This window comes from Perkinsus marinus, assembly GCF_000006405.1.
Source record: "Perkinsus marinus ATCC 50983 genomic scaffold scf_1104296943502, whole genome shotgun sequence".
NCBI classification, from domain to species: Eukaryota; Perkinsozoa; order Perkinsida; family Perkinsidae; genus Perkinsus; species Perkinsus marinus.
In genome coordinates this window covers 125056-136268 of record NW_003211810.1, presented here as the reverse complement: position 1 = coordinate 136268, position 11213 = coordinate 125056, and the positions used below count along the sequence as shown (strand labels likewise).

Below are 11213 nucleotides of genomic sequence, written 5' to 3'. Positions count from 1 at the left end.
AAAACGAACTAGATCTGCTAGGGGTGTAGAGCAACCATCAATGATGTCATCGAGTGGCTCGGACTCTTACAGAGGAATTATTCCGACAATTATTGTGAAGATGACATACACCATATAAGATATCAAACTCGCTTCCCGATGTGCGCGTCACAACGACGAAGTTGCGCCACGGAGTGATCGATCATAGCATACTGGGCCTGTTTCATGGGAGCAACTTGCGCCTTAAACTTAAGTAACGCCTTAAATATACCTTGAGCAATTAGGGCATTCTATTTCACTATTCAAGTAAGCACGCTAAGGCGCCTTAAGTATCCTTGTGAAACAGGCCCACGGTCGGTGTATTTCGAACGGACATGAGGGAAGCGTAAACGGTAGTCCAATACAACGTAGTCGTGGATGAGACAGCGTATGGATCTTCGAATCGTTCGCCGCTCTATAGCAGCGATATCGTGCTATCCCATCCAGCTTCCAACGGGTCGGGACGAACTGTACGTAGAATCTTTGATCTGGTAGTGTCGTAATCACCCTCCAACTGTATAGCACTCTGGGGATCTGGTTGCCCTTTACAATTTTCTCATATCTTTCTACGAGTTTGATTCGGTTCTTTTCTCTCCGGGTGTGCCCTACTCGCGTGAGTCGCTCGACTGCGACTATCAGATGCACTCACCGCTGTAGTATCGACTCTTGCTTAGTTTTCTTTTCCTAACCATCCATTCGACAACATGTTGGGAGTGTATGCTGAGGAGTTCAAGTCAGTGTTGCATAATCCAAGAAGGGTAAGGACTGTGTAGTCGTTTAACTCCTCTCAAATCATCATCTTCTTATTACCTGGAACCGGCACGACCGCCTAAATACTTTCATGGGACGAGAGATCCATTCGCCGGGAGCGCCCTTTGTGTTTCAGTTCATGACGTCAACGCTCAACCTGGCATGTGTGGTGTTCTCTGCCCTCATGTTATGGAAGGGTCTCATGCTGTACACGGGCTCAGAGAGTCCCATTGTGGTGGTATTGAGGTAATACCAACTGCAATGAGGAGTGGACAGATTTATTAAACTTTAGTGGCTCGATGGAACCTGGCTTCCACAGAGGAGATATACTTTTTTTAACACTAAAACAGCAGGACCCTTTCGAGCCTGGTACATCATTCTCTGGATCCCTTTGCAGTGTAGATGTGTGTTTTTGTAGGCGATGTGTCCGTTTTCTCCATCGACGGTCGCGATATCCCCATCGTTCACCGAATCGTCAATGTGAGTGCTCCGCTGTAGTCCCAAGCCTACCAGGCACGTGCAGGTTCATGAAGAGGAGAGTGGTCGCGTCCGCATATTAACGAAGGGTGATAACAATATGGTACTGAGGGTTGATGGTAACAATGAATCTGGAATGGTGATTGCTCTTTTTCGGCTAGGTTGATGATCGTGGCCTCTACAACTACGGTCAACTTTTCATCGAAAGGAAGAATATCATGGGGAGGGCTCAAGGGTGAGTCCATCGCTACCTCATGTGTATATCTAAGTACTTTCCATCCAGCTTCCTGCCCTATGCGGGGATGGCCACTATATGGCTCAACGACTATCCGTGGTTGAAGTAATAGTGGGGTAATGGTAGGAGCGTTTATGCTCTGCAAGTGTGACTCACACTTGCAGAGCATCTCACACTGTGTGTGATGCTCTAGCCCGTCTGGTGGACGACGTTCATAGTCGAGAAACGTAGTGCTAAACAGAAACAGTGATTTTTACCGTGTTCGAGGCTTGTATACAGCGTGCCGCGGGTGACGATGCAATTTGCGAGTAGAATGATCGTCCGTTTGCCAAGGCCTGATGGTGCAGGTACGTGCTCCTAGGCACGATGGGTTTCTTTGTTATGATTGGGAGAGATTGACGACGATTATGATGGGGCAGTAAAGCTGTCACCTCCATCGGTACTGCTGTTCGGTCGCTGATGAAGTAGAGTGTTGTGTTGCAGAGTAGTGTTATTGCGGCTGGTTGGAAGATACATTTCACGGTCGGAGTTGCATTATTTTCCTCGAACGACAGGGATTGCTCTCACCTAATTCAGTGCACGGTGTGACTATTCGATGCCACCCAGAGCAGCATTGGATGGCTCCTTGCCGAGCTGTTGGCGGTGAATACCGCATATCACTGCCAGTGACATTGTAGGGGTCAGTGTGAGGGCGGGTGTGCTAGAATCTGCGGGTTGGCAGCTTCACATTTGCTTAATTACAATACTACGGTGCTTCCGTATTTAATACTAACGTTCATCTACTCGATGCCAGGGTACTGCCATTCCTTGGCCAAAACCAAACTCTCCTGACGAGGTTGGCCGTACGGCCCGTACGGTACGGCCCCTAGAAGAGCAAGCAATGCATGGCGGACCGCTATTGGCGGTAATTAGCACGCTATTCGAGTGACTGGTGTACTTGGGTGACTGCTTCAATGAGTTTGTGTTTAATTAGAAGAGCTGTTCCTACATTGAATAACGTCGAAGTTGGTTGCTCAAACAACTAGATCAAGACAATTCCCCTTCGGCGAGTATGGCTGCATACGAACCGCACCATACTTCCGATAATGTGAGTACGGTTTCAGTCCAAGAGAACCTCGTGAATCATTCACGAGCCAATCACGGTGAATGGCTAGGATCGGGAGGGCACCGTAGCGATGCTGTGTTGCTTGCCCAGGCCGCAGTGGGATTCGACGGATGAGGAGCTTGACCGAATTTCTTCATGCCTGATGTCAATATTAACCCGATATTGATTGTCCAACATATTGTCGGTGTATTCGAGTTAGCGAATCTCGAGCGAACAATACTGTCTGACTTATCCAGGATAAGTCAGACAGTATTGTCAGACAGACATGGGCCCCGTCAGATGGCCCATGTCAGACAGTCGCAGGATAAGTTATCCTGCGTTGTTGGCCCATTAGAATGTGACTCTTGGTTATCGGTATGCCTGTGAATTACTCACTTGGTAAGGTGATCGTCACTGAGCAGTATACCCATAGAATCGTGTCACGACGGATAGTTTACGAATAGTGTAATGTAGTACAAGTCGAAAACTGGCCCTAATCCGTCATCGCATTGGGATCATCTTTAATATTTGTGTGCCGGGATAGTCTAGCGGTTATGACGTCTGCCTTACACGCAGAAGGTCGCGGGTTCGATCCCCGCTCCTGGTATCTTTGGCCAGAGTTTGATCAGATCATTCATCACCGAGTCTTTCTCACCTCACAGCTTCGACGGACTACTAGGACGCCAATGCAAGCCGATTATCGGCTGCTGATATGAGCAACAGATGGAAATCCGTTGGTGGCATAGTCGCATGGTTACGCAGCGTATCTTATGGCATCGGACGAGACTGGATCCTCTGTTGGGATACCACTCTCCCGTTTACAGCTATGACAAGAACGTCGAACCCGAACTCGTCTAACATCCACACCGCGATGCTGGACCCACACAGGTCACTCGGAGTTAATTGTCTAGGAACCATCACAGCTCACCTTTCGGATCCAAACTATTGTCGATATTCACCGGAATAATTCACTTCGATCACTTTCACGCGTGAGGCGTGTAAAACTCGATGGGCATCGCTCAGCGGTTATTATCCTATCCATGACGAACCGTACCGTGTTGCACAAACAGCAGTTAGATGGCTGATAAAGAGTGTGGAAGTGTCAAGAAAATGCCACGGTTCATAAGCGTGTAATCCTGGGTTCGAATCCCGAGGGCCGCATTTTTGTCCACAGATGAAGTAAACGACAACCACTCCGACATCTCCCTGTGCGTATTCTGCTCGGCTAGTATAATGTGGAACCAAACGCATGTAGCCGACACGTGTAGTGGTTGATTGTACATGAATACATGCTAGTGAATAAACACGAGTAGACTCAGCGCGTCAAGTGAACTCCTGAGTATACCAGATGACGAACTCCGGATACACTTGGTCCTCATCATATACGATGAACTCCTGAATCCAACAGCAAGTTAATGGATCAGTATGTTGCTAGGTGCAAAAAATCACCCGGAAAGTATTCCTGCATTTCTCTCTGTCACCAAGGACACTGTCGAACTCGCCGCTAACAACGCTGGACACAAGTTCGCCCGTCCTAGGGTAGACGTCGTCACTGTACCTGTAGATCACTCCCAATACATAACACTTGGAGCATCAAGGTAGGTTTGCCTACAAAATACGGCCAGCGAGTACTCTGCATAGCAACAATGCTCGCTGATTGGCCCTCGGCCCTTCGGTTTCCTGGGAAGAAACTGTGGACACCGCAAGAGCCCTCTCAGCCTACTGCCGCCGAGTACTCGTCACTCTTTGAACAACACTCTGCGAAGTATATACCTCTACCATACAACGAACCTGCAGCCAACACGACTGACGGCTCTTAAAAAAGATCGAACCTCACCAGCGCCGCTGCTGCCGACAACGTCCATCCTGAAATCGCTGGAAGTTATAGCCTCGGCAGCCAGTGGCGTCGTGCCATGGAACAAATAAAACTGATAGAATCGCACACAAGTTGCCACCTCGCCTGGCACTAACCCCACCTCGTTTATTTCAGCGTGGAGGGGGTCCTTGTCGGCTCCAAGCAGCCCGTGCCAGGTCCTAAGATGTTAACTCTCACTTCGAAACCTCTCTGGTTTCGCTCACCGTGTAGTCTTGATATCAACCAACGGTTTCGTCGCAGCTCCACAGAAGCGAATCTTCTCACGAATATGAGACCTACATGTCACATCACCATTGTGAGTTCATCGAATGGGAATACCTTTTCCGACGATACTTCGCAAAAGCCCTCTCATTCTGCACAAGGACGACATCTTCCACTCGCAACCTCGCTGGTACTCTCTCATTGCGCCTACAGTGACGATGTTAGTAGCTCTCGTAACTGCACACAGTTTCCCACCTGTCTCTAGTGTAAGCCACCCGATGTGTGTCGTCGAGCAGAGACTGAAAGAACTCCTTCACATTCGGTTCCGCTGTGATCTGGAATCGCAATAATTCAACTCATCGCGGCAGAGCATTATCTACCACGACTTTGCTGAGAATGCCATCCTGCAGCTCATACGGCTTCTCTAGATCGACCCTCCAGCTCCGAGGCGACTCTCTAAGTGTGTAGTATCTAAGGCAGACATACACACCAGTTCTCATGACCAGGTTCCTCAGAGTCACCTCTCCAGTGCTTTGTTGAATAAGTGACTGCTTCGGTCCAGGCCAGCAGCGGCGGCATCACTCAGAGCCTCAAAGATGATCTGAAGTATCGTAAGATGAACTCAGTCGTTGCGATAGGCCAGGGACTACTCTGGGGTCGTCTCCCTCAGCAACTTTTTCGAGGGCCCGCAACAACACATAGGTCTGAAACAGCGTAGATAGGGATTCCACCAGAGAGGCATAGTGCTCACGGGTGAGTGTCCCATCACTGACGTAACTGTATGACACAGATCTTCGACACGCGGATCGCACAAGGACGAGCGACGAGCCAGCCGCAATGTCTCGTCCAACATAACAACGCAGCCCTCGCTGAGAGCTGAAGCAAGTTGCCGTGTACATACGAATATTCAATCAAATCTCACCTCCTTCCAGCATCTTCGTGACGAGATCGGTCAGCACAGTAGTAGCCTTCGCTAGGAGGGGGCTGCTGTCAGGGAGGCAACATCTAGACCTGCAATACCATTATGGAACATCTCATAGAAACATCGTGTACTCCACAACGGCTCGACATAGCTGGTGGGGATCTCCGCAGTCAAGAGCCCTCTGGAGGTCCTCGGTAGCCCTGGTCACAGCCTTCTGCTGGACCACACCCTTGAGGGCAACCTCGGCCGATGCAAGTTCCTCGCTGAGTACAGCAGACACCTTGTACCTTGAGGAGAGCAGTGGGGCTAGAGAAACGTGAGTAACATCCCACTGTTTGGCATTGATAATGGCTTGCTTCAGTTCCAGCTCGTTGGCAGCCTCCACTCCTCGAATAAGCTTCAATCTTGACATCGTGCAGATAGCTCGGGCCTCATCAGGCATACCCTGAGTTGAGGCATCCCAGTCCGCGAGAGAACATTCCCATGGCTGACTTGAATCCTGCTGTACTTCACGAGCTCGATCGACTCCTCCAGCTGGGAGACATCCTCCTTTACTAACGCCTCTTGTAGCTTCTGTGTCAACTTAGTCACCAGCGTTTGAACAGCAGCAAGAACCTGGTTATGGCCACTGATCGATCGCTGTTGGTGTTGACTGTTAGGGGACAGTCCGCAGTAGCTCTCACTATAGGGGAAGGCGCAGTGGTATAGGGAGGAGTCAGACGAGCCAGCCAGGCTCCTTCTACGGCATCCACAACAGCATACAGATCTACACAAGTGACTGTATCGAGCAGAGCCGCCAACTAACCTGAAGCCTTCAGTGCAAGATGGCATGCTAGGTAATGGTTGGTAGGAAAGGAAGCCCCAGAGTTGCGGGCTCTCATGATAGCAGTGTGCCCCTACAAGAGAAAGCCATAGTGGACACCACAGTCAACACCATCTACTTTGCCATCCTTGGTTGTCACATTAGCCCCGAGGTCGACTGCACCATCGCATACTTGGAAGTCGATTGCTGAGGCCGCTATGTGGAGCAGCCCCTCACCTGAGTCAGTGATGGACCCCAGATACACACAGAGGAGTAGCCTACCGTCTTTGTTGGTGTATGTCACCGCGCTATCCCGAGCAACAGTGGACACAGACAACACCTCGAGGCACTGTGAGGTAAGGCCACACTGTAGATGAGGAGATAATACATGTGAGCAGCTGGAGGAGTACTCACTCGAGTGAGCATCATGAGCAGACCATCGTCACTAGCACCCCCAGCACCGGTCAATGCCGAGTGTTGCTCAAGGCCGAAGCTCCAGGCCCTCTCGAGTAAATCGGTGGAGATCACCAAAAGACTGTAGACCCTGAGTGAATAAGCCCACTGACACTGTTATCGGAGGGAGCCCTGTTTGCCTACTCTGTCTGTTGGGGATCCTCTAGCTCGGCGTCTTCCTTCAGGACATCCTCTACAATGTTGGATGGTGATTCAGCTAAGGCCATAGCAGTAACTGAAGGAGGACCATCATGAACTTGGTCCAAGCGATCGAAAGAGAGGAGCGTACCCGTATGATGGAAATCAGCTAGTGCAATCAACAGGGGGCACTTGTCCAACGATGGGTCCCGAGCCTGCTCATAGGACTACGTCCGTGGCGATAATATACATCACTCCTACCAGCGGATTCGCCTTAGCATCCAACAACAGCTTGACCATGCCCGGCTGCCTCGCACGCAGAGCTGTAGTGAGCGGCAGCTCTCCCGTGTCGGTACTCACTCTATTCGGATCAACGTGCCATGTCCTAGTCAATAACGGAGATACGATTGCCCTTGCATATCTCTTGGGTGCCTCACTGAGTGATCAGGTTAGGTAGTCGTAGTTCCCGGTCTTGATAATTCGTGAGTAGTTCAACTGGGCAACTTCACTTTCGGTGACAGTCTCCATCTTCCCTCCTAGTGCGGCATAGACCCTAACTCTCCATGGTCTGATAGCACAGCATGTCGTGAAGTCATTCAAACTATTGAGAGGAACCCACTCGCTGTGGTTGATCCCTCGAACGAGGCAGTAACTCCTTAGACACTTACGAACTGAGATCAAGACGGCGATGACCACAGCCAAGGATGAAAATACCCCTATGAGGCAGTTCGCCTGAGAGAGGACAGCAGCCTGATGAACAGTGCATCCGGGGGCCTGAGGCTACCCAAGATGGTAAAGGACGTTTGACACATCGGCTACGATCGTCATTGGGCATCAGCCCACTGGCGGCGTCACATACAACACACTCGGTTCGATCTGAAAGGCCGTGTTTAGATAACGCCTGGGACCGCATGCACCATACCATGGCTTGCCGCCTCCCCCTCGAGGACGCAAGGCCTGCATCTTCCTCCCGTACCAGCTGTGCCTGAGGAGTAATAATAACTACACACGCTCTATTCCAATCTATCTATCAACAGACCACCACGTGAAGAGGCTTGACCGTGTTGGACTTACCAGGTGGACACGGCTGGCAGAGCCTCTGGGCGAACGAAGAGTCAGAGGAGATGTCCGGCCTCGACGGGAAGCTGGTGTTGCTGCAACCTGTGTCGTGGGAATAACCCTGGCAGAATGCCGAGCTCCTTGCATACCTCCCAACGCGAAGCTGAGACGGTCATTTGGTCCCAGAAGATGGAGTGAGAGGTCCAGTGGAGTGCGACTATTCTGAAAGAGGACCTCCAAGACGAGTAAACAAGGGAACTGTGAAGCCCACCATGTCCTCGACGAGGTTAACCTGAGATCCCCAGTCACGCAGCGTCTGGGCGGCCCAGTGCAGTCCAGTATAGCGTGATGTCAGACTTGTGAGTACGACTGTATCGTGAGACGGAGTGCGGCAATCTCGCTGGAGTAGGAACAATTCCGAGCATACACCCAGGACTGCCTACAGAGCGCTGGATATCAGCATTCGCACCGCTCCGTAAAAAGAGGTGAAGTAAATCGGTGCACCTTCGCAGACCTACAGTGAAAAGCATACAGCCATCTTCGATCAGCTGTTGGACCTTCAGGAGAGTTGGCGAATATCTGGTGGGCAGCCACTATGCTGTGGATGGCACTATTTCCTGTGGCACTAAACTTGCAGTCCACGGCGACCACAGAATTAGAATCGCCATCGCGTTCCATCAGGGCAGCTCTGGTGGAGACGACGTTGCATGTGGCGAAGTAACTGACAGAGAAACGGAAAGTTGAAATACCAAAGCGGTCTTGGACGTCAGCCCTCGCAAGTTGCTGGGACTAGATGCCTCAACGTACACATCAAGGCGGCCATCACATTCTGGGAAGGAGTCGATCGGGGTATCACAGGGGAGGGAGAGGCCTAGCATACGAACGACAATGACTTGGCAAGGGCGTTCCCAGCGTATACCAGGGAGCGTTGGCAGGAGCAGTGCGAGCGAGAACATCCACTTCTTAGGAAGAGGGTCTGAAAGGACAGACTGAGGACAAGTCACCTTGGCCGATAAGCATCCTCACTCAATAGCTTCCTGATGGCATACATCAGAGCCTATCGACGCGTCGTTGGTCAATGATCACACCTATCGAGACCAGGAGGGCTGCTGCGATGCTGAGACCCGACAGAGGTCCCAACGAAGCCGCCACTGAGGGGGAGACAGCGGCGCACTCGAGAGTGAGGCGGTTGAAGAACTATCCCATATCACTATCCTCTAATTGACAACGAAGATACACCAAGACATTGTGCAAAAGTTAGGAACTGAACAAGTAATAATACAATGGGATCGATTCCATAGTGCAGCTGAGTAACTTTGTCAAACCATAGGGGAAACTTCAAACTCGTCGCCGGGCCAAAGCCGTATGCTCTTCGCCGGCTTCCAACTTGGCCATTTCCGTATCGATCTCGTCTTTTGAGGATACTCTGTGGTGCATTTCCCACTTCAGGTCGGCTTCAACAAAGTGGTACCATACGAATTGGAGGGGTATCGTCGTGAAATGCCAGCACGCATGCGCATCCAGTAGCAGAAAGTAGGGCGGGAAGTCGTTGAGTTCGAAAGCGTACAGCAAGGGAGCAATACCAAGGGTCGCAACGTAGATCCACCTCACGTGCTTCCCCCGACGTCTGTGAGTGAAGGCCCAGTAACACCAACTGATGACCATCACAGCACCAACCGCACAAGCGACTTTCATGTTCCAACCATAGTTGAAGTCGACAAAGAGCATGTAGTACTGATGCGCTATAATGAACAAGTACACCGGTATTGCAGGAAGCCACGCCCGAAGCTCCTTATCCCCCTTTGCGCCGGCAAAGTTGTAGACGAGACCTGTGACCAACGCCGTTGATACTCCCATGAGGGCTGACATGTAGTCGAAGGCCTCAGTGGCAGGCCAGTCACGCGTGTGGAAGGTTGCACTGGCGATCCATACAATTATGCCGATACACGCATACAGTGTCCATACTCTACCAAAACGATACTTTCCTATAGGGACTGCCTTCGACCCGTAACACTGGTACAGAAATATGACATGAGGAAGGGCATTAAGGAGGGATGACACCACCGACATGAGCTCCTGCATACCTGATAAAGGGCAGACCACATCGGGTCGGGGCGGGCAGCAGTAGACCTACCGAGGACTCGAGTGAAGGCCCATTTACCACCATACTTTACAATAGGCTCGCCGTTCTCAACCCGGAGTTTATGATTGATATGCATGCATTCATAATCACAGTTATCTTCACAGCTCCAACCAGTAAGTCGGAGCACTTTGCCCAACTCCTGCTGTGGAGTTGCCAGTGAAAAGCCTAAGCCGTTGCTATGAACATCAGCGCCAACCAAGGGAAAAACTCACCAGACGCGTCGACCGCCGTATCAGCATCCGCTTGGCGGGATTGATCTCCCCTGGTGAGGTCGGTCAAGGCTGCCTCGAATGCGAGATAAAGTCTGTCGTAGAAATTCGGAGACGCATAAACACCTGGCTCCGACCGCACCGTACTGATAACCTGAAAGTCATCTAAAACAGTGAGTAAATGATGCCCTAAGAATAGCAGTATGTATTGGCTTGATCACTCACACCAGCATGCTTGACAAGATCCCGAGGATCGACGCTGCCATGCTGTATGAGTCCATACACAGGAGGCTGGCATTCGAATCGGCACTCCGCTGTGCACAGCATGTACCGGGCGTCACGACTACCATCAGCTGCTGAGAGCTGGGCGAGGGTGATGCTCGAGAGGAGGAACGTCAAGGGGAGCATCTACGGATCCACAACTGAGGAACACTCATGTCGATGATGAACCGAGAGGAAAGTAACTCAGACAGTGAAGTGAGTCAGTGGGGAAACAACAGCAAGCATGCAATTCAAAGATACATAGCCTCGTTAGTGACACATCTGGGTGAAGCGGCCTGCCATACTATGATATCGTTGCGTTGGCGGCCACGCTCTCATCCTTGAATAACGGCTTGTGATTCAGAGACAGCATGCAGAAGCACTAGCACTCACAGCTATAGACTTCCTCGAGGGCAAGCAGACCCTTGGTCTCGGGAGTATCCAGAACCGAGCGGATTCCCTCTACCGATGTAACGCACCGCATGAAAGACACCGTCTAGGGCGTCTTTCATAGCAACTAGGGTCAGTAGCTACTGACGTCTTCAAGACGGTTTCGCCAGAACCCACCTTGAAAAGCCTCTGTGT

General features: G+C 51.0%; 3 protein-coding genes and 1 non-coding gene across 4 annotated transcripts; 2 read left to right on the top strand and 2 right to left on the bottom strand.

Moving 5' to 3' along the window:
- Window positions 1-695: 695 nt before the first annotated feature.
- Window positions 696-1940, top strand: Pmar_PMAR019544 (Microsomal signal peptidase 21 kDa subunit, putative). Its single transcript, XM_002781173.1, has 8 exons — window positions 696-776; window positions 905-1014; window positions 1061-1137; window positions 1187-1248; window positions 1292-1348; window positions 1407-1480; window positions 1529-1585; window positions 1828-1940. Exons 1-8 carry the CDS (start codon window positions 723-725, stop codon window positions 1877-1879), a joined length of 543 nt encoding a protein of 180 aa, XP_002781219.1. The 5' UTR covers window positions 696-722; the 3' UTR covers window positions 1880-1940.
- A 1158-nt stretch (window positions 1941-3098) lies between these two features.
- On the top strand, window positions 3099-3171 carry Pmar_PMAR019543. Its single transcript has one exon. It is a non-coding gene; the product is annotated as a tRNA-Val (tRNA).
- A 716-nt stretch (window positions 3172-3887) lies between these two features.
- On the bottom strand, window positions 3888-7256 carry Pmar_PMAR019542 (hypothetical protein; the record flags this gene model as incomplete). Its single annotated transcript, XM_002781172.1, has 24 exons — window positions 3888-3959; window positions 4014-4122; window positions 4184-4244; window positions 4402-4492; window positions 4541-4598; window positions 4644-4715; window positions 4759-4848; window positions 4897-4976; window positions 5022-5112; window positions 5163-5242; window positions 5292-5345; window positions 5393-5517; window positions 5564-5652; window positions 5695-5850; window positions 5896-6008; window positions 6056-6178; window positions 6247-6329; window positions 6369-6459; window positions 6505-6602; window positions 6648-6732; window positions 6780-6909; window positions 6963-7053; window positions 7108-7171; window positions 7218-7256. 24 exons carry the CDS (start codon window positions 7254-7256, stop codon window positions 3888-3890), a joined length of 2145 nt encoding a protein of 714 aa, XP_002781218.1.
- A 2097-nt stretch (window positions 7257-9353) lies between these two features.
- Pmar_PMAR019541 (conserved hypothetical protein) lies at window positions 9354-10775 on the bottom strand (the record flags this gene model as incomplete). The annotated part of the gene is made up of 4 exons (XM_002781171.1): window positions 9354-10099; window positions 10150-10323; window positions 10371-10521; window positions 10593-10775. The coding sequence occupies 4 exons, from the start codon at window positions 10773-10775 to the stop codon at window positions 9354-9356; spliced, it is 1254 nt and encodes a 417-aa protein (XP_002781217.1).
- Window positions 10776-11213: the final 438 nt, after the last annotated feature.